Here is a 21,704-nt window from a genome sequence, read left to right as displayed (position 1 = left end):
GTGTATACACTGTGAGGACGCGGTGTATATACACTGTAAGGGCTCGGTGTATATATACTGTGAGGGCTCGGTGCCGGTATATACACTGTGAGGGCTCGGTGTATATACACTGTGAGGGCTCGGTGTATATATACACTGTGAGGGCTCGGTGTATATATACTGTGAGGGCTCGGTGCCGGTATATACACTGTGAGGGCTCGGTGTATACACACTGTGAGGGCTCGGTGTATATACACTGTGAGGGCTCGGTGTATATATACTGTGAGGGCTCGGTGCCGGTATATACACTGTGAGGGCTCGGTGACGGTATATACACTGTGAGGCCTCGGTGTATATACACTGTGAGGGCTCGGTGTATATACACTGTGAGGGCTCGGTGTATACACACTGTTAGGGCTCGGTGTATATATACTGTGAGGGCTCGGTGTATATACTGTGAGGGCTCGGTGTATATATACTGTGAGGGCTCGGTGTATATATACTGTGAGGGCTCGGTATATATATACTGTGAGGGCTCGGTGTATATATACTGTGAGGGCTCGGTGTATATACACTGTGAGGGCTCGGTGTATATATACTGTGAGGGCTCGGTATATATATACTGTGAGGGCTCGGTGTATACACTGTGAGGGCTCGGTATATATATACTGTGAGGGCTCGGTGTATATACACTGTGAGGGCTCGGTGTATATACTGTGAGGGCTCGGTGTATATATACTGTGAGGCCTCGGTGTATATATACTGTGAGGGCTCGGTGTATATACTGTAAGGGCTCGGTGTATATACTGTGAGGGCTCGGTGTATATACACTGTGAGGGCTCGGTGTAATAGCACTGTGAGGGCTCGTGTATACACACTGTGAGGGCTGCGGGTGTATATACTGGGAGGGCTTCGGTGTATATACTGTGAGGGCTCAGGTGTATATACTGTGAGGGCTCGATGTATATACACTGTGAGGGCTCGGTGTATATACTGTGAGGCTCGGTATATATACTGTGAGGGGCTCGTGTATATATACTGTGAGGGCTCGGTGTATATACTGTGAGGGCTCGGTGTATATATACTTTGAGGGCTCGGTGTATATACTGTGAGGGCTCGGTGTATATATACTGTGAGGGCTCGGTTTATATACTGTGAGGGCTCGGTGTATACACTGTGAGGGCTCGGTGTATATACTGTGAGGGCTCGGTGTATACACTGTGAGGGCTCGGTATATATATACTGTGAGGGCTCGGTGTATATATACTGTGAGGGCTCGGTGTATATATACTGTGAGGGCTCGGTGTATATACTGTGAGGGCTCGGTGTATATACTGTGAGGGCTCGGTGTATATATACTGTGAGGGCTCGGTGTATATACACTGTGAGGGCTCGGTGTATATACTGTGAGGGCTCGGTGTATATATACTGTGAGGGCTCGGTGTTTATATACTGTGAGGGCTCGGTGTATACACTGTGAGGGCTCGGTGTATATACTGTGAGGGCTCGGTGTATACACTGTGAGGGCTCGGTATATATATACTGTGAGGGCTCGGTGTATACTGTGAGGGCTCGGTGTATACTGTGAGGGCTCGGTGTATATACACTGTGAGGGCTCGGTGTATATACTGTGAGGGCTCGGTGTATATATACTGTGAGGGCTCGGTGTATACTGTGAGGGCTCGGTATATATATACTGTGAGGGCTCGGTGTATACTGTGAGGGCTCGGTGTATATACTGTGAGGGCTCGGTGTATATACTGTGAGGGCTCGGTGTATCCTGTGAGGGATCGGTGTATATACTGTGAGGCTCGGTGTATATACACTGTGAGGGCTCGGTGGTATATACACTGTGAGGGCTCGGTATATATCACTGTGAGGGCTCGGTGTATATACTGTGAGGGCTCGGTGTATATACTGTGAGGGCTCGGTGTATATATACTGTGAGGGCTCGGTGTATATACTGTGAGGGCTCGTGTATATACTGTGAGGGGCTCGGTGTATATATACTGTGAGGGCTCGGTGTATATATACTGTGAGGGCTCGGTGTATATACTGTGAGGGCTCGGTGTATATATACTGTGAGGGCTCGGTGTATATACTGTGAGGGCTCGGTGTATATATACTGTGAGGGCTCGGTGTATATACTGTGAGGGCTCGGTGTATATACACTGTGAGGGCTCGGTGTATATACCTGTGAGGGCTCGGTGTATACACTGTGAGGGCTCGGTGTATATACTGTGAGGGCTCGGTGTATATATACTGTGAGGGCTCGGTGTATATACTGTGAGGGCTCGGTGTATATACTGTGAGGGCTCGGTGTATATATACTGTGAGGGCTCGGTGTATATATACTGTGAGGGCTCGGTGTATATATACTGTGAGGGCTCGGTGTATATACTGTGAGGGCTCGGTGTATATACTGTGAGGGCTCGGTGTATATATACTGTGAGGGCTCGGTGTATATATACTGTGAGGGCTCGGTGTATATACTGTGAGGGCTCGGTGTATATATACTGTGAGGGCTCGGTGTATATATACTGTGAGGGCTCGGTGTATATACTGTGAGGGCTCGGTGTATATACTGTGAGGGCTCGGTATATATATACTGTGAGGGCTCGGTGTATACTGTGAGGGCTCGGTGTATATACTGTGAGGGCTCGGTGTATACACTGTGAGGGCTCGGTGTATACACTGTGAGGGCTCGGTGTATATATACTGTGAGGGCTCGGTGTATATACTGTGAGGGCTCGGTGTATATATACTGTGAGGGCTCGGTGTATACACTGTGAGGGCTCGGTGTATATACTGTGAGGGCTCGGTGTATATACTGTGAGGGCTCGGTGTATATACTGTGAGGGCTCGGTGTATACACACTGTGAGGGCTCGGTGTATATACTGTGAGGGCTCGGTGTATATACACTGTGAGGGCTCGGTGTATATATACTGTGAGGGCTCGGTGTATATACTGTGAGAGCTCGGTGTATATATACTGTGAGGGCTCGGTGTATATATACTGTGAGGGCTCGGTGTATATATACTGTGAGGGCTCGGTGTATATATACTGTGAGGGCTCGGTGTATATATACTGTGAGGGCTCGGTGTATATACTGTGAGAGCTCGGTGTATATATACTGTGAGGGCTCGGTGTATATATACTGTGAGGGCTCGGTGTATACTGTGAGGGCTCGGTGTATATATACTGTGAGGGCTCGATGTATATATACTGTGAGGGCTCGGTGTATATATACTGTGAGGGCTCAGTGTATATATACTGTGAGGGCTCGGTATATATACACTGTGAGGGCTCGGTGTATATATACTGTGAGGGCTCGGTGTATATATACTGTGAGGGCTCGGTGTATATATACTGTGAGGGCTCGGTGTATATATACTGTGAGGGCTCGGTGTATACATACTGTGAGGGCTCGGTGTATACTGTGAGGGCTCGGTATATATATACTGTGAGGGCTCGGTGTATATATACTGTGAGGGCTCGGTGTATATATACTGTGAGGTCTCGGTATATATATATAGTGAGGGCTCGGTGTATATATACTGTGAGGGCTCGGTGTATATATACTGTGAGGGCTCGGTGTATACTGTGAGGGCTCGGTGTATATATACTGTGAGGGCTCGGTGTATATATACTGTGAGGGCTCGGTGTATACACACTGTGAGGGCTCGGTGTATACACTGTGAGGGCTCGGTGTATATATACTGTGAGGGCTCGGTGTATATACACTGTGAGGGCTCGGTGTATACACACTGTGAGGGCTCGGTGTATATACTGTGAGGGCTCGGTATATATATACTGTGAGGGCTCGGTGTATTCACTGTGAGGGCTCGGTGTATACACTGTGAGGGCTCGGTATATATATACTGTGAGGGCTCGGTATATATACTGTGAGGGCTCGGTGTATACACTGTGAGTGCTCGGTGTATACACTGTGAGTGCTCGGTATATATATACTGTGAGGGCTCGGTGTATATATACTGTGAGGGCTCGGTGTATACTGTGAGGGCTCGGTGTATACTGTGAGGGCTCGGTGTATATACACTGTGAGTGCTCGGTATATATATACTGTGAGGGCTCGGTGTATATATACTGTGAGGGCTCGGTGTATATACTGTGAGGGCTCGGTGTATATACTGTGAGGGCTCGGTGTATATACTGTGAGGGCTCGATGTATATACACTGTGAGGGCTCGGTGTATATACTGTGAGGGCTCGGTGTATATATACTGTGAGGGCTCGGTGTATATACACTGTGAGGGCTCGGTGTATATACTGTGAGGGCTCGGTGTATATATACTGTGAGGGCTCGGTGTATATATACTGTGAGGGCTCGGTGTATATATACTGTGAGGGCTCGGTGTATATACTGTGAGGGCTCGGTGTATATACTGTGAGTGCTCGGTATATATATACTGTGAGGGCTCGGTGTATACACTGTGAGTGCTCGGTGTATATATACTGTGAGGGCTCGGTGTATATATACTGTGAGGGCTCGGTGTATATATATATAGTGAGGGCTCGGTGTATATACTGTGAGGGCTCGGTGTATATATACTGTGAGGGCTCGGTGTATATACTGTGAGGGCTCGGTGTATACTGTGAGGGCTCGGTGTATACTGTGAGGGCTCGGTGTATACTGTGAGGGCTCGGTGTATATACTGTGAGGGCTCGGTATATATATATATAGTGAGGGCTCTGTGTATATACTGTGAGGGCTCGGTGTATATATATATAGTGAGGGCTCGGTGTATATATACTGTGAGGGCTCGGTGTATATATACTGTGAGGGCTCGGTGTATATACTGTGAGGGCTCGGTGTATATACTGTGAGGGCTCGGTGTATACTGTGAGGGCTCGGTGTATACTGTGAGGGCTCGGTGTATCCCCCTCCTGGTCGCACGCTCTATCTCCTCCGTGTCGCTCTCGGTGATTCCCCTCATGGTCGGTGATACCAGGGTCCGGAGCGGAGTGTCCGCGGTCGGTAGGGTTAAGCGGTGGCCCCGGCCGGTCCCGCCCCCGGGAGGAGCCGTACGGATCCTGTGATCTCAGCCGCTACGTGTGTTTATCGCCGGCCGGAGCCTGTGCGCGCCCCCGAGTCCTCCTCCTCCGGGAGCGCGCCTGTCACTCTCATGTCACCGGGCCAGGGCGACCTGACAGCTGGGCACATGAGCCGGGGCCCCCCGGGGAGAGGGGTGCTGGGGGCCCGCCGACCGGGAGAAGCAGAGGCCGCGCCATGTGCAGCCCGGGGACACCGACACTGACAGCGGCGGAAACTTCCTGCCCGGGACCCCGAGAGCGCCGTGAGTGACCGCCCGAGAGACACCACACGGGGACAGTTACCTCACGCCATAGAGAGGGACCCCAGGAGAGAGTTACCTCACAGAGAGACCGACCAAAGGAGAAACAGACCGCACGAGACAGTCACCACACAGAGTGACCAAAGGAGAAACAGACCGCTCGAGACAGTTACCTCACGAGAGACAGTCACCACACAGAGTGACCAAAGGAGAAATAGACGTCAGGAGACAGTTACCTCACGAGAGACAGTCACCACACAGAGTGACCAAAGGAGAAACAGACCGCACGAGACAGTCACCACACAGAGTGAGTGACCAAAGGAGAAATAGACGTCAGGAGACAGTTACCTCACGAGAGACAGTCACCACACAGAGTGACCAAAGGAGAAATAGACGTCAGGAGACAGTTACCTCACGAGAGACAGTCACCACACAGAGTGACCAAAGGAGAAATAGACGGCAGGAGAGAGAGTTACCTTACGAGAGACAGTCACAACACAGGGTTAGTGAGAGTCACCACAGGGGGACAGTTACCACACGAGAGAGTGACCAAAGCAGAAACAGACAGCAGGAGAGAGTTACCACACGAGAGACAGTCACCACAGAGTGACCAAAGGAGACAGTTACCTCACGAGAGACAGTCACCACAAAGAGTTAGTGAGAGTCACCACAGGGGGACAGTTACCACACAAGATAGAGAATCACCACAGAAGAGAGAGACGGCAGGAGACCACAGGGACGAGAGAGAGAGAACAGGCGATAGGGAAACAGTTACCACAGGAGAGAGACAGCACAGACACTCACCCCAGAAAGAAAGTGACCACAAAAGTGAAAGAGACATTCATCACAGAGGGAAGAGAGTGACTACAAGAGAGAGACGCAGTTACCACAGTATAGAGAGAGTGACCACAGGATAGACAGCTTTCACAGGAGGGGAAGAGAGAGACACAGCCACCAAAGGAGAGAGACAGTCAGTACAGAGAGAGACACAGCCACCAAAGGAGAGAGACAGTAGACAGTCACTACAGAAAGAAAGAGACACAGCCACCACAGGAGAGAGACAGTCAGTACAGAAAGAGAGACACAGCCACCACAGGAAAGAGACAGTCAGTACAGAAAGAGAGAGACACAGCCACCAAAGGAGAGAGACAGTAGACAGTCACTACAGAAAGAAAGAGACACAGCCACCACAGGAGAGAGACAGTCAGTACAGAAAGAAAGAGACACAGCCACCAAAGGAGAGAGACAGTAGACAGTCACTACAGAAAGAAAGAGACACAGCCACCACAAGAGAGAGAGACACACACACAGTCACTACAGAAAGAAAGAGACACAGCCACCAGAGTGACCACAGGAGAGAGACTGTCACTACAGGGAGGAGAGAAGAGAGTGGCCGCAGGGAGGGGAGATCCCGGGAGCACATGTGAGAGACAGACACTAGGGGCATCAGAGACTGTCACCGCATACACCGAGAGTCTCCAGCCTGGAGAGACATGGGGCAAAGGAGAGACAGCCCGTACCAGGTGCTGAAGACAGGAGAGAAAGACAAGGAGTAAAGTGCCCCCCATAGGTGAGAGAGGGCACAACACTCCGTGGGAGAGAGAGACAGCTCCAAAGTGGGAGCAGAGAGAGAATGCTAAATATGCGGGGAAAAGAGACAGCAGACAAGGAGGCAGCCCGAGAGACTGACTGCTAACCTGCAGGGAAAGAGACAGCAGAGTGACGAAGAGGAGACAGCATAGAAGTGCAGGGAAAGAGACAGAGGTTGAAAGCAAAGAGACAGTGACTTAAAGAGAGTGAGAAAGTGTACAGACAGAGAGTGCAGACAGGGAGTGTGGTGAGAGAGTGCCGGCTGTGTAGAGTGTGGTGAGAGAGTGCCGACTGTGTAGAGTGTGGTGAGAGAGTGCCGGCTGTGTAGAGTAGTGAGAGTGCCGGCTGTGTAGAGTGTGGTGAGAGAGTGCCGGCTGTGTAGAGTGTGGTGAGAGAGTGCCGGCTGTGTAGAGTGTGGTGAGAGAGTGCCGACTGTGTAGAGAGTGCAGGGAGAGTGCCGGCTGTGTAGAGTGTGGTGAGAGAGTGCCGGCTGTGTAGAGTGTGGTGAGAGAGTGCCGACTGTGTAGAGTGTGGTGAGAGAGTGCCGGCTGTGTAGAGTAGTGAGAGTGCAGGCTGTGTAGAGTGTGGTGAGAGAGTGCCGGCTGTGTAGAGTGCAGGGAGAGTGCCGGCTGTGTAGAGTGTGGTGAGAGAGTGCCGGCTGTGTAGAGTGTAGTGAGAGTGCCGGCTGTGTAGAGTGTAGTGAGAGTGCCGGCTGTGTAGAGTGTGGTGAGAGAGTGCCGGCTGTGTAGAGTGTGGTGAGAGAGTGCCGGCTGTGTAGAGTGCAGGGAGAGTGCCGGCTGTGTAGAGTGTGGTGAGAGAGTGCCGGCTGTGTAGAGTGCAGGGAGAGTGCCGGCTGTGTAGAGTGTGGTGAGAGAGTGCCGGCTGTGTAGAGTGTAGTGAGAGAGTGCCGACTGTGTAGAGTGTGGTGAGAGAGTGCCGGCTGTGTAGAGTGCAGGGAGAGTGCCGGCTGTGTAGAGTGTGGTGAGAGAGTGCCGGCTGTGTAGAGTGTGGTGAGAGAGTGCCGGCTGTGTAGAGTAGTGAGAGAGTGCCGGCTGTGTAGAGTGTAGTGAGAGTGCCGGCTGTGTAGAGTGCAGGGAGAGTGCCGGCTGTGTAGAGTGTGGTGAGAGAGTGCCGGCTGTGTAGAGTGTGGTGAGAGAGTGCCGGCTGTGTAGAGTAGTGAGAGAGTGCCGGCTGTGTAGAGTGTAGTGAGAGTGCCGGCTGTGTAGAGTGTAGTGAGAGTGCCGGCTGTGTAGAGTGCAGGGAGAGTGCCGGCTGTGTAGAGTGCAGGGAGAGTGCCGGCTGTGTAGAGTGCAGGGAGTGTGGTGAGAGAGTGCCGGCTGTGTAGAGTGCAGGGAGTGTGGTGAGAGAGTGCCGGCTGTGTAGAGTGTAGTGAGAGTGCCGGCTGTGTAGAGTGCAGGGAGAGTGCCGGCTGTGTAGAGTGCAGGGAGTGTGGTGAGAGAGTGCCGGCTGTGTAGAGTGCAGGGAGTGTGGTGAGAGAGTGCCGGCTGTGTAGAGTGCAGGGAGAGTGCTGCCGTCCCCGCGGGGCCCCTCCGCCGTCCCTCTCTCCTGTGGGAACAATGCCCGATTGTTGCTCGGGGTCTCCGGGGCGGCCCGGGGGGTGGGCGGGGGCCGGCGGTCTCGGCTCCTGCTGCTGCTGACAGCCGCTCGGTCCGCCGCCGCCGCCGTCCCGGGAGCAGTGTGTAGCGGGGACAGGAGAGGGGGCGCTCCCTGCACGCCGGCCGCCACCGCTACTGGCCCTTTAAGAATCTGGTCAAGCACTTGGAGTAAGAGAGAAAGAGAGTGTCTGTGACAGGGGAGAGACAGGGTCTGCGCAGGAGAGACGGGCTCTGGGCGCACGAGACTGGCGCACACGGTCACACTCCGCTCTGGACTCATTGACAGGTTCCCTCCAGCGATCAGAGGTGGCGTCTGCGACAAAGGGATATTGTGCGCCGATCCGCAGCGACAACCGCAGCAACAGCAGCAGCATGCTCACCGAGCCCGACGCTCCACCGGAGTTTGAGAGGTGAGTGCCCCCCGATTATGGGATCCCCCTGCTGTGTCTCCTGATTGTCTGCCGGTCCCCTGCTCACTACCGGGACTCCCTGCCCTGCTGCTGGACCCTACCACTGCCTGTCCTTATACAGGGACCACTGCCTGTCCTTATACTGGGACCACTGCCTGTCCTTATACTGGGACCACTGCCTGTCCTTATACTGGGACCACTGCCTGTCCTTATACAGGGACCACTGCCTGTCCTTATACAGGGACCACTGCCTGTCCTTATACTGGGACCACTGCCTGTCCTTATACTGGGACCACTGCCTGTCCTTATACTGGGACCACTGCCTGTCCTTATACAGGGACCACTGCCTGTCCTTATACAGGGACCACTGCCTGTCCTTATACAGGGACCACTGCCTGTCCTTATACTGGGACCACTGCCTGTCCTTATACTGGGACCACTGCCTGTCCTTATACTGGGACCACTGCCTGTCCTTATACTGGGACCACTGCCTGTCCTTATACTGGGACCACTGCCTGTCCTTATACAGGGACCACTGCCTGTCCTTATACAGGGACCACTGCCTGTCCTTATACTGGGACCACTGCCTGTCCTTATACTGGGACCACTGCCTGTCCTTATACAGGGACCACTGCCTGTCCTTATACAGGGACCACTGCCTGTCCTTATACTGGGACCACTGCCTGTCCTTATGCAGGGACCACTGCCTGTCCTTATACTGGGACCACTGCCTGTCCTTATACTGGGACCACTGCCTGTCCTTATACAGGGACCACTGCCTGTCCTTATACTGGGACCACTGCCTGTCCTTATACTGGGACCACTGCCTGTCCTTATGCAGGGACCACTGCCTGCCCTTATACAGGGACCACTTCCTGTCCTTATACTGGGACCACTGCCTGTCCTTATACAGGGACCACTGCCTGTCCTTATACAGGGACCACTGCCTGTCCTTATACAGGGACCACTGCCTGTCCTTATACTGGGACCACTGCCTGTCCTTATGCAGGGACCACTGCCTGTCCTTATACTGGGACCACTGCCTGTCCTTATACTGGGACCACTGCCTGTCCTTATACTGGGACCACTGCCTGTCCTTATACTGGGACCACTGCCTGTCCTTATACTGGGACCACTGCCTGTCCTTATGCAGGGACCACTGCCTGTCCTTATACTGGGACCACTGCCTGTCCTTATACTGGGACCACTGCCTGTCCTTATACTGGGACCACTGCCTGTCCTTATACATGGACCACTGCCTGTCCTTATACTGGGACCACTGCCTGTCCTTATACTGGGACCACTGCCTGTCCTTATACAGGGACCACTGCCTGTCCTTATACTGGGACCACTGCCTGTCCTTATACTGGGACCACTGCCTGTCCTTATACAGGGACCACTGCCTGCCCTTATACAGGGACCACTTCCTGTCCTTATACTGGGACCACTGCCTGTCCTTATACAGCGACTTGTTGTTTAGCGTGTTATATACTCTTTATACGTAGTCCTTATACAGGGACTCATTACCTAGCATGTTATATATTCTTTATACATAGTCCTTATACAGGGACACATTACCCAGCGTGTTATATACTCTTTATACGTAGTCCTTATACAAGGACACATTACCTAGCAGGTTATATACTCTTTATACATAGTCCTTATACAGGGATTCATTGCCTAGTGTGTTATATACTCTTTATACATAGTCCTTATACAGGGACACATTACCTAGTGTGTTATATACTCTTTATACATAGTCCTTATACAGGGACACATTACCTAGTGTGTTATATACTCTTTATACATAGTCCTTATACAAGGACTCATTACCTAGTGTGTTATATACTCTTTATACATAGTCCTTATACAGGGACTCATTGCCTAGTGTGTTATATACTCTATACTTAGTCCTTATACAGTAACTCATTGCCTAGTGTGTTATATACTCTTTATACATAGTCCTTATACAGGGACTCATTGCCTAGTGTGTTATATACTCTTTATACGTAGTCCTTATACAGGGACACATTACCTAGTGTGTTATATACTCTTTATACATAGTCCTTATACAAGGACTCATTACCTAGTGTGTTATATACTCTTTATACATAGTCCTTATATAGGGACTCATTGCCTAGTGTGTTATATACTCTTTATACATAGTCCTTATACAGGGACTCATTGCCTAGTGTGTTATATATTCTTTATACATAGTCCTTATACAGGGACACATTACCCAGCGTGTTATATACTCTTTATACGTAGTCCTTATACAAGGACACATTACCTAGCAGGTTATATACTCTTTATACATAGTCCTTATACAGGGATCCTATAATCTCCAGATCTGCTCCATTGTCTTGTGTTCCTTACGTGTCCTTATAGAGAGGTTCTGTGTATGATCTCCTGTATACTGCTCCTTATAGAGAGGTTCTGTGTATGATCTCCTGTATACTGCTCCTTATAGAGAGGTTCTGTGTATGATCTCCTGTATACTGCTCCTTATAGAGAGGTTCTGTGTATGATCTCCTGTATGCTGCTCCTTATAGAGAGGTTCTGTGTATGATCTCCTGTATACTGCTCCTTATAGAGAGGTTCTGTGTATGATCTCCTGTATACGGCTCCTTATAGAGAGGTTCTGTGTATGATCTCCTGTATACTGCTCCTTATAGAGAGGTTCTGTGTATGATCTCCTGTATACTGCTCCTTATAGAGAGGTTCTGTGTATGATCTCCTGTATACTGCTCCTTATAGAGAGGTTCTGTGTATGATCTCTTGTATACTGCTCCTTATAGAGAGGTTCTGTGTATGATCTCCTGTATACGGCTCCTTATAGAGAGGTTCTGTGTATGATCTCCTGTATGCTGCTCCTTATAGAGAGGTTCTGTGTATGATCCCCCTGTACTCTGCTCCTTATAGAGAGGTTCTGTGTATGATCCCCCTGTACTTTGCTCCTTATAGAGAGGTTCTGTGTATGATCTCCTGTAATCTGCTCCTTATAGAGAGGTTCTGTGTATGATCTCCTGTACTCTGCTCCTTATAGAGAGGTTCTGTGTATGATCTCCTGTACTCTGCTCCTTATAGAGAGGTTCTGTGTATCCTCCCCTGTACTCTGCGCCTTATAGAGAGGTTCTGTGTATCCTCCCCTGTACTCTGCTCCTTATAGAGAGGTTCTGTGTATCCTCCCCTGTACTCTGCTCCTTATAGAGAGGTTCTGTGTATGATCTGTATACTGCTCCTTATAGAGAGGTTCTGTGTATGATCTGTATACTGCTCTTTATAGAGAGGTTCTGTGTATCCTCCCCTGTACTCTGCTCCTTATAGAGAGGTTCTGTGTATCCTCCCCTGTACTCTGCGCCTTATAGAGAGGTTCTGTGTATGATCCCCCTGTACTCTGCTCCTTATAGAGAGGTTCTGTGTATCCTCCCCTGTACTCTGCTCCTTATAGAGAGGTTCTGTGTATCCTCCCCTGTACTCTGCTCCTTATAGAGAGGTTCTGTGTATGATCTCCTGTACGTTACTCCTTATAGAGAGGTTCTGTGTATCCTCCCCTGTACTCTGCTCCTTATAGAGAGGTTCTGTGTATCCTCCCCTGTACTCTGCTCCTTATAGAGAGGTTCTGTGTATCCTCCCCTGTACTCTGCTCCTTATAGAGAGGTTCTGTGTATCCTCCCCTGTACTCTGCTCCTTATAGAGAGGTTCTGTGTATCCTCCCCAGTACTCTGTGCCTTATAGAGAGGTTCTGTGTATGATCCCCCTGTACTTTGCTCCTTATAGAGAGGTTCTGTGTATCCTCCCCTGTACTCTGTGCCTTATAGAGAGGTTCTGTGTATGATCTCCTGTACTCTGCTCCTTATAGAGAGGTTCTGTGTATCCTCCCCTGTACTCTGTGCCTTATAGAGAGGTTCTGTGTATGATCCCCCTGTACGCTGCTCCTTATAGAGAGGTTCTGTGTATCCTCCCCAGTACTCTGTGCCTTATAGAGAGGTTCTGTGTATGATCTCCTGTACTCTGCTCCTTATAGAGAGGTTCTGTGTATCCTCCCCTGTACTCTGTGCCTTATAGAGAGGTTCTGTGTATGATCCCCCTGTACGCTGCTCCTTATAGAGAGGTTCTGTGTATCCTCCCCAGTACTCTGTGCCTTATAGAGAGGTTCTGTGTATGATCCCCCTGTACTTTGCTCCTTATAGAGAGGTTCTGTGTATCCTCCCCTGTACTCTGCTCCTTATAGAGAGGTTCTGTGTATGATCTCCTGTACTCTGTGCCTTATAGAGAGGTTCTGTGTATGATCTCCTGTACTCTGCTCCTTATAGAGAGGTTCTGTGTATCCTCCCCTGTACTCTGTGCCTTATAGAGAGGTTCTGTGTATGATCCCCCTGTACGCTGCTCCTTATAGAGAGGTTTTGTGTTTTGATCTCCTGTAGGGGGACTCATCGCTCCCTCTATAAGCTCCAGAGCTGCCCCTGTAGTTTCCCAGGGATCTGCTAAGTTTTTCGCTGTAGTTGTGGAGCGCAGTCATCTGCTCTGAACGAGCCGCTGCTCCCTCTCCCTGCCGTCCTCTTACAGCACCCTACTCCTGAGCTCCCTGCCGTCCTCTTACAGCACCCTACTCCTGAGCTCCCTGCCGTCCTCTTACAGCACCCTACTCCTGAGCTCCCTGCCATCCACGTGCAGCACCCTACTCCTGAGCTCCCTGCCGTCCTCTTACAGCACCCTACTCCTGAGCTCCCTGCCGTCCTCTTACAGCACCCTACTCCTGAGCTCCCTGCCGTTCTCTTACAGCACCCTACTCCTGAGCTCCCTGCCATCCACGTGCAGCACCCTACTCCTGAGCTCCCTGCCATCCACGTGCAGCACCCTACTCCTGAGCTCCCTGCCGTTCTCTTACAGCACCCTACTCCTGAGCTCCCTGCCGTCCTCTTACAGCACCCTACTCCTGAGCTCCCTGCCGTCCTCTTACAGCACCCTACTCCTGAGCTCCCTGCTGTCCTCTTACAGCACCCTACTCCTGAGCTCCCTGCCGTCCTCTTACAGCACCCTACTCCTGAGCTCCCTGCCGTCCTCTTACAGCACCCTACTCCTGAGCTCCCTGCCGTACTCTTACAGCACCCTACTCCTGAGCTCCCTGCCGTCCTCTTACAGCACCCTACTCCTGAGCTCCCTGCCGTCCTCTTACTGCACCCTACTCCTGAGCTCCCTGCCGTCCTCTTACAGCATCCTACTCCTGAGCTCCCTGCCGTCCTCTTACAGCACCCTACTCCTGAGCTCCCAGCCATCCTCTTACAGCACCCTACTCCTGAGCTCCCTGCTGTCCTCTTACAGCACCCTACTCCTGAGCTCCCTGCCATCCACGTGCAGCACCCTACTCCTGAGCTTCCTGCTGTCCTCTTACAGCACCCTACTCCTGAGCTCCCTGCCGTCCTCTTGCAGCACCCTACTCCTGAGCTCCCTGCCGTCCTCTTACAGCACCCTACTCCTGAGCTCCCTGCTGTCCTCTTACAGCACCCTACTCCTGAGCTCCCTGCTGTCCTCTTACAGCACCCTACTCCTGAGCTCCCTGCTGTCCTCTTACAGCACCCTACTCCTGAGCTCCCTGCTGTCCTCTTACAGCACCCTACTCCTGAGCTCCCTGCCGTCCTCTTACAGCACCCTACTCCTAAGCTCCCTGCTGTCCACGCACAGCACCCTACTCCTGAGCTCCCTGCCGTCCTCTTACAGCACCCTACTCCTGAGCTCCCTGCCATCCACGTGCAGCACCCTACTCCTGAGCTCTCTGCCGTCCTCTTCCAGCTCCCTGCCGTTCTCTTATAGCACCCTACTCCTGAGCTCCCTGCCATCCACGTGCAGCACCCTACTCCTGAGCTCCCTGCTGTCCTCTTACAGCACCCTACTCCTGAGCTCCCTGCTGTCCTCTTACAGCACCCTACTCCTGAGCTCCCTGCCATCCACGTGCAGCACCCTACTCCTGAGCTCCCTGCCGTCCTCTTACAGCACCCTACTCCTGAGCTCCCTGCCGTCCTCTTACAGCACCCTACTCCTGAGCTCCCTGCCATCCACGTGCAGCATCCTACTCCTGAGCTCCCTGCCGTCCTCTTACAGCACCCTACTCCTGAGCTCCCTGCTGTCCTCTTACAGCACCCTACTCCTAAGCTCCCTGCTGTCCACGCACAGCACCCTACTCCTGAGCTCCCTGCCGTTCTCTTACAGCACCCTACTCCTGAGATCTCTGCTGTCCTCTTACAGCACCCTACTCCTGAGATCTCTGCTGTCCTCTTACAGCACCCTACTCCTGAGATCTCTGCCGTCCTCTTACAGCACCCTACTCCTAAGCTCCCTGCTGTCCACGTACAGCACCCTACTCCTGAGCTCCCTCTGTCCACGTACAGCACCCTACTCCTGAGCTCCCTGCCATCCACGTACAGCACCCTACTCCTGAGCTCCCTGCCATCCACGTACAGCACCCTACTCCTGAGCTCCCTGCCATCCACGTACAGCACCCTACTCCTGAGCTCCCTGCCATCCACGTACAGCACCCTACTCCTGAGCTCCCTGCCATCCACGTACAGCACCCTACTCCTGAGCTCCCTGCCATCCACGTACAGCACCCTACTCCTGAGCTCTCTTCTATCATCTGTAAATTGTCCTATATGATTATTAAAGTGTTATACATAATTATAATGCTTAGTGATCTGCACCCCGAGGTCTGCTCCTCCTGCAGGTTGGGAATAATGCTGAATAATGTGCACCCCGAGGTCTGCTCGTCCTGTAGGTTTTGGGTATTCCTGAGTGATGTGCACCCCGAGGTTTGCTCCTCCTGCAGGTTTTGGGGTAATGCTGAATAATGTGCACCCCGAGGTCTGCTTCTCATGTAGGTTTTGGATATTCCTGAGTGATGTACACCCCGAGGTCTGCTCCTCCTGCAGGTTTTGGGGTAATGCTGAATAATGTGCACCCGGAGGTCTGCTCCCCCTGTAGATTTTGGGGTGTTTGATATGGTTGTACCTAATGCTGAGTTATGTGCACTCCATGATCTGCTCCCCCTATAAGTTTTGGGGTGTTTGATATGGTTGTTCCTAATGCTGAGTGATGTGCACTCTTAGGTCTGCTCCTCCTAGAGGTTTTGGGGTGTTTGTTATAACTATTGGTAATGCTGAGCGATGTGCACCCCAAGGTCTGCTCCTCCTGCAGGTTTTGGGGTGTTTGATATGGTTGTGCCTAATGTTTAATGATGTGCACCCCAAGGTCTGCTCCTCCTGCAGGTTTTGGGGTGTTTGATATGGTTGTGCCTAATGTTTAATGATGTGCACCCTGAGGTTTGCTCCTCCTGCAGGTTTTGCTGAATGATGATCTCCCGGAGGTCTGCTCCCTCTGTAGGTTTTTTGGGGTGTTTGATATGGTTGTGTCTAATGCTGAGTGATGTGCACCCCGAGGTTTCCTCCTCCTTGAGGTTTTGGGGTGTTTGTTATAACTCTTTGTAATGCTGAGTGATGTGCACCCCGAGGTCTGCTCCTCCTGCGTTTCCCGCGGGAGCCCGGCCTTGCTTTACATGTAACAATGTGCGACATCCGGTGATTCCAGCCTCTTATCCGCTTTATCGCTGACATTTTCTGGCATTTTGGGCCAATGTGTATTTTTTTCTCAAAGCTTCAGGAATAAAATCATTGCACGCGGTGGCGGAGGAGAATTTTTTCAGCGTTTGCCGCCTCGTCACAATGTATCAGGCACTTCCCCGATTTTACATTTTTTCCAGGGAACAAAGGTCAGTGTGCTCCGGGCTCCCGGCTGGGTCCTCCTGCTCGTGACCTGCTCTCTCTCATGGCATGTAATACGGATGTGACTTTATTGGTTGGGGGGGGGGGATTTTGGAAAACTGAAAAATCCTTTACAAAGTTGTTACTATTTGCATGGAGTCCGAGCTGCAGACTCCGAGTTTCCAGGAGAGTGTTATTCCGTGGGGTCTCGTTCACTGGAGTTTCGCTCTTTTACGTTTGGTTATTTTTCTCTTGTATCTTTATGGCAATCAAGTGGAAATTGGATTATTGGGAGGGGGTGTCATGGATTTTGCTGTGCCAGGGGGATTGAGTGTAGGGATCAAGGTGACGTGTTGGGATCAGGATATTCAGAGAGGACATGGGAGATAGGGATCAGAATATTTGTAGGATAAAAATCTGGTGGATAGATACCTTGTATGCAGACCTAGTGTTCAGTATGTAAAGGAAAAAACTATGAAACCTTGTGCTCCGAGAATCAGGACAGGGGACATTCTATAAGAATAGATATGTTGTATCGGGTGGATGTATATATATATATATATATATATATATATATATAGTGTATCTGGATGTAGCGTTCACTATAGAGGGATGAAACTTTGTATCATATGAAGCCTCTGCTCCAGGAGATGAGGACGTGTATTAGGATCAGTTTTATAAAGAGCCAGATATTTACAGAACTGGATACATTGTATCTGATAGATGGATATTTAGTGTCTGGATGTAGATTGTTCACTATACAGAGACGAAACTGTACCCTATAAAGCGTTATGCTCTTAGGATAAGGAGATGTGACATGTTCTGTATAAAACCAGATATTTGCAGGACAGATACAATGTATGAGATCGATGGATAAATTGTATCTGGATGTAGTGTTTACTATAGAGAGAGGAAACTTTGCATCATATGAAGCCTCTGCTCCAGGAGATGAGGACGTGTATTAGGATCAGGAGATCTATTAGAATAGGAGTATTTACAGTACTGGATACATTGTATCAGATGGATATTTAGTGTCTGAATATAGATTGTTCACTAAACAGAGAAGAAACTGCATCCTATGCAGCCTCTGCCCTTAGGATCAGTAGATGTGAGATGTTCTCTAAGGATCCACATATTTACAGGATAGATAGATAGATAGATAGATAGATAGATAGATAGATAGATAGATAGATAGATCAGAGGATCAGATAGATGGATATTTAGTATCTGGATGTATGCTGTTCAACATGTATGAAACTTTTTGTTCTTAGGATTAGGTGATGGAACGTTCTATATAGATGTAAATATTTACAGGACTGGATACATTGAATCGGATAGTTGGATATATTGTACATAGTTGTAAAACGTTCACTATACAGGGATGAAACGAATATGAAGCTTTTTGCTCCTGGGATCAGGAGATGTGACATTCTGTATAAATGTAAATATTTTCAGGACTGGATACATTATATCAGGTGGATGGATATTTTGTATCTGGATGTAGAACGTTCACTTTACAGAGAAGAAACTTTGTAGTGTATCAAACCTGCTGCTCTTAGGATCAGGAATACAGAGCTGTTATATAAGGAGTGAGGGATGTTCTATAAGGACCTGTCAAGACCAGGGAAAAAACTGTATTATTTTTATCTACTGCTCTTGGGGACAAGGATCTGTAGGACTTGAGACACAGTAGTTTGAATTATATGGGACAGGAGACACTGGTATTACAATTACAGTATATAGGGTGAGGGGCGTAGAAGCTTTTTATTCTGAGATGGGGTTTAAAGGGGTTAAAGGCGTGTTACTAGCATGGGCGTATGGGATCAGGGATAGGGGCGTTATATTTAGGATGTGACCTATCAGTTTCTTGGGGTTCAGACAGGGACAGAGATGTATAGGGTTAAATTTACATCAGTATCGCCCCCCCCAGGGTCGGTATGTGGAGGGGGTGTTTATGATTTATGATATTTAGACATATTGACTTTCACTTAGTTTGGGATTTATAAGGTTAAATCTGTGCTTTTACAAGGACCTTGTGTTTGGGTTGGAGTGACAGGATTCTTGGGGGTTCCCCCTGTATCGTCCTCCTTTGCCCCCATTCCCCCCTCTCTCCCTTTGGAGCAGATGCTTGTCAGATGTTTCTGCTCTGTGTTGCTCCGACAGCCGCTGTGATCTCTGGCTGTCCTGTACTGCTCCCTGTGGCTGCCGGCATTGCCTGTCGCTCTCTTACCGCTCCCGGATGCCGGATTCTGGGCTATGGATTATACTGTGGAGATTTCTCTGCCCTCTCAGATCCTTCCCTGGGACGAGTTTTTGGCCCGGAAAGTTCCCCGCACTTACCCTGTGTGTGTGTGGGGGGGGGGGGGGGGGGGGATGGTCTATTGGGGGCACAGTGTAATGTGAGCGATGTGGCTTTGTAGAGTGCCGTGTCCCTTCCAGGCATGCAGGGGTTAAGGCGGATTGCTGGCGGTAAGTTCAGCGCTGCTTTCTGCATGAGCCTCGCTGGACTTGGACATTACATTAGCGGCTGGATGTCCCATATAGAACAATATAGCCGCAGGTTCCAGGGAAAATCCGTCAGGAGGAGGCCAGCACTTAGTGCTGTAATGCCTGCCTCACTTAAACATCCACCGCATTTTGGGGTCATGGCAACAATGGCGAGTGCTTCAGTCCCTGTGCCAGGCTTGGGTCCAGCATTGTCAGGGTCTCTGTGGCAGGATGGGACTTTGGCTTTGTTAGGGTCTCTGTGCCAGGCTAGGGTCCGGCATTGTAACGGTCTCTGTGCTAGGCTGGGGGCCGGCATTGTCAGGGTCTCTGTGCCAGACTTGGGTCCAGCATTGTCAGGATCTATGTGCCAGGCTAGGGTCCGGCATTGTCAGGGTCTCTGTGCCAGGCTGGGGTCCGGCATTGTCAGGGTCTCTGTGCCAGGCTAGGGTCCGGCATTGTCAGGTTCTCTGTGCCAGGCTGGGGGCCGGCATTGTCAGGGTCTCTGTGCCAGGCTGGGGTCCGGCATTGTCAGGTTCTCTGTGCCAGGCTGGGGGCCGGCATTGTCAGGGTCTCTGTGCCAGGCTGGGGGCCGGCATTGTCAGGGACTCTGTGCCAGGCTGGGGTCCGGCATTGTCAGGGTCTCTGTGCCAGGCTGGGGTCCGGCATTGTCAGGGTCTCTGTGCCAGGCTGGGGTCCGGCATTGTCAGGGTCTCTGTGCCAGGCTAGGGTCCGGCATTGTCAGGTTCTCTGTGCCAGGCTGGGGGCCGGCATTGTCAGGGTCTCTGTGCCAGGCTGGGGTCCGGCATTGTCAGGTTCTCTGTGCCAGGCTGGGGGCCGGCATTGTCAGGGTCTCTGTGCCAGGCTGGGGGCCGGCATTGTCAGGGACTCTGTGCCAGGCTGGGGTCCGGCATTGTCAGGGACTCTGTGCCAGGCTGGGGTCCGGCATTGTCAGGGTCTCTGTGCCAGGCTGAGGTCCGGCATTGTCAGGGTCTCTGTGCCAGGCTGGGGTCCGGCATTGTCAGCGCCGCCCTCCTCACCTGCTCTCCACTTTATCCTGGTCTCCTAAATTATTTTTCCCAAAAAAATAAAAGGGAAATCCTGGCTGCGGTGTTGTAGGGAGCGGCGGGCGTGGGGTGCTGTCTGCCCTGGAGCTGGTGGAAAATCTCTGCCTGTGACGCTGCAGTGTATCCCACCTCCCCGGTGTCTGTCTGTAGATTAGATACGCTGTATCCCACCTCCCCAGTGTCTGTCTGTAGATGAGATATGCTGTATCCTACATCCCCAGTGTCTGTCTGTGAGATACAGTGTATCCCACTTCCCCATTGTCTGTCTGCAGATGAGATACGCCATATCTTACCCCCCAGTGTCTGTCTGTAGATGTGAAATGCGGTATCTTACACCCCCAGTGTCTGTCTGTAGATGAGTTATGCCGTATCTTACACCCCCCCCCCCCAGTGTCTGTCTGTAGATGAGATACAATGTATCCCACTTCCCCATTTTCTGTCTATTGATGCGATACGCAGTATTCCACATCCTCAGTGTTAGGCTCTGTTAACACACTAGCTTTTAAAGCAAAAAAAAGTCAGTTTCTTGTTTAAAAACTGCTATATATATAAAAAGGATAATTTTTTACGCCATCCGTTTAAATTAATTGCCAATTTTTAACTTAAAAAAACGGTGTGTGAACACAGCCTTACAATGTACTTTTAACTTGTCTGTAGATGAGATACATTGTATCCCACAACACCAGTGTAACGTATAATGTGACTGTAGGGTTTGTGTAGTTACATATAAGCTCCCTGTCTGTAGATGAGATACATGGAAACCCCCCCCCCCCCTTCCGTCTTTCCTGATGGATTCTGTCTGGATTCTTATCTGATTCCCACGATTAGATTGTATTGGGGGGGGGGGATCCCCCTCTCCCCCTTGGGCTTTTCTATGGGGAGCGGAGCTGCTACTGGAGATCAGCGCTCGTGTTGTACTTGGCTTTTAACACACAGCGATTAAAATACGGGAAAGACTGTCAAAATCTTGTCACCATAATGAGCGCGTTCCACATATGACAGCGCTCCGCACGCCGCGCACTCCACTCTGAGCGATCGGAGATTAATATTCATCTCCTGCGCTGGGACTGTATGATCTGATACAGCGTGCAGAGATTTATCTGTCGCGTCTCATCTGGTAATCGCCAAACGCTGAGGAGTAATATAACATTTCATCTGCGTATAGCTACACACCAGTCAGAGCCTCGCCAGAAGAGCTAGCAATCTAAACTTCTTATATCCCATCCTATTAAATCCCAAGTGCCCCTGCTGTATCTATCCAAGGAAGAGAATGGCGCACACACCGCCCACCTGACTTATGCCCTCATCACTATGGGATTGTTACACCGTGTGCTGGTTATCTTGTTGGCCTCCTCCTTATACACTGCACCTTTGTGTATTTGGATATGATACTTTGTAATACTGGGCTGATACGTTGTTACATGGTTTCGCTGGGTTTCTGGTTGGCGCAGTTTTGATACTATGCATCGCCGTTTGGTACTTCTTTCGT

The 21,704-nt window shown here is 50.7% G+C and overlaps 1 protein-coding gene across 3 annotated transcripts in view; it reads left to right on the top strand.

Moving 5' to 3' along the window:
- Positions 1-5,063: 5,063 nt before the first annotated feature.
- SOX5 (SRY-box transcription factor 5) overlaps positions 5,064-21,704 on the top strand; it is a 269,761-nt gene continuing 253,120 nt past the window's right edge. Inside the window, exons 1-2 of one of the 3 annotated variants that reach the window (XM_069963898.1) lie at positions 5,064-5,297; positions 8,787-8,910. In XM_069963898.1, the coding sequence (XP_069819999.1) occupies positions 5,231-5,297; positions 8,787-8,910 (191 nt within the window). In that variant the 5' untranslated portion in view covers positions 5,064-5,230. Of the gene's footprint in view, positions 6,865-8,786; positions 8,911-21,704 lie in introns of all 3 variants that reach the window. The other 2 variants (XM_069963910.1, XM_069963904.1) reach the window with 2 other exon arrangements.

The sequence above is a fragment of the Dendropsophus ebraccatus genome, chromosome 1, assembly GCF_027789765.1.
Source record: "Dendropsophus ebraccatus isolate aDenEbr1 chromosome 1, aDenEbr1.pat, whole genome shotgun sequence".
Lineage (NCBI taxonomy): Eukaryota > Metazoa > Chordata > Amphibia > Anura > Hylidae > Dendropsophus > Dendropsophus ebraccatus.
Note: the sequence above shows the minus strand (reverse complement) of the source record. Positions and strands in the feature narration are given on the sequence as shown.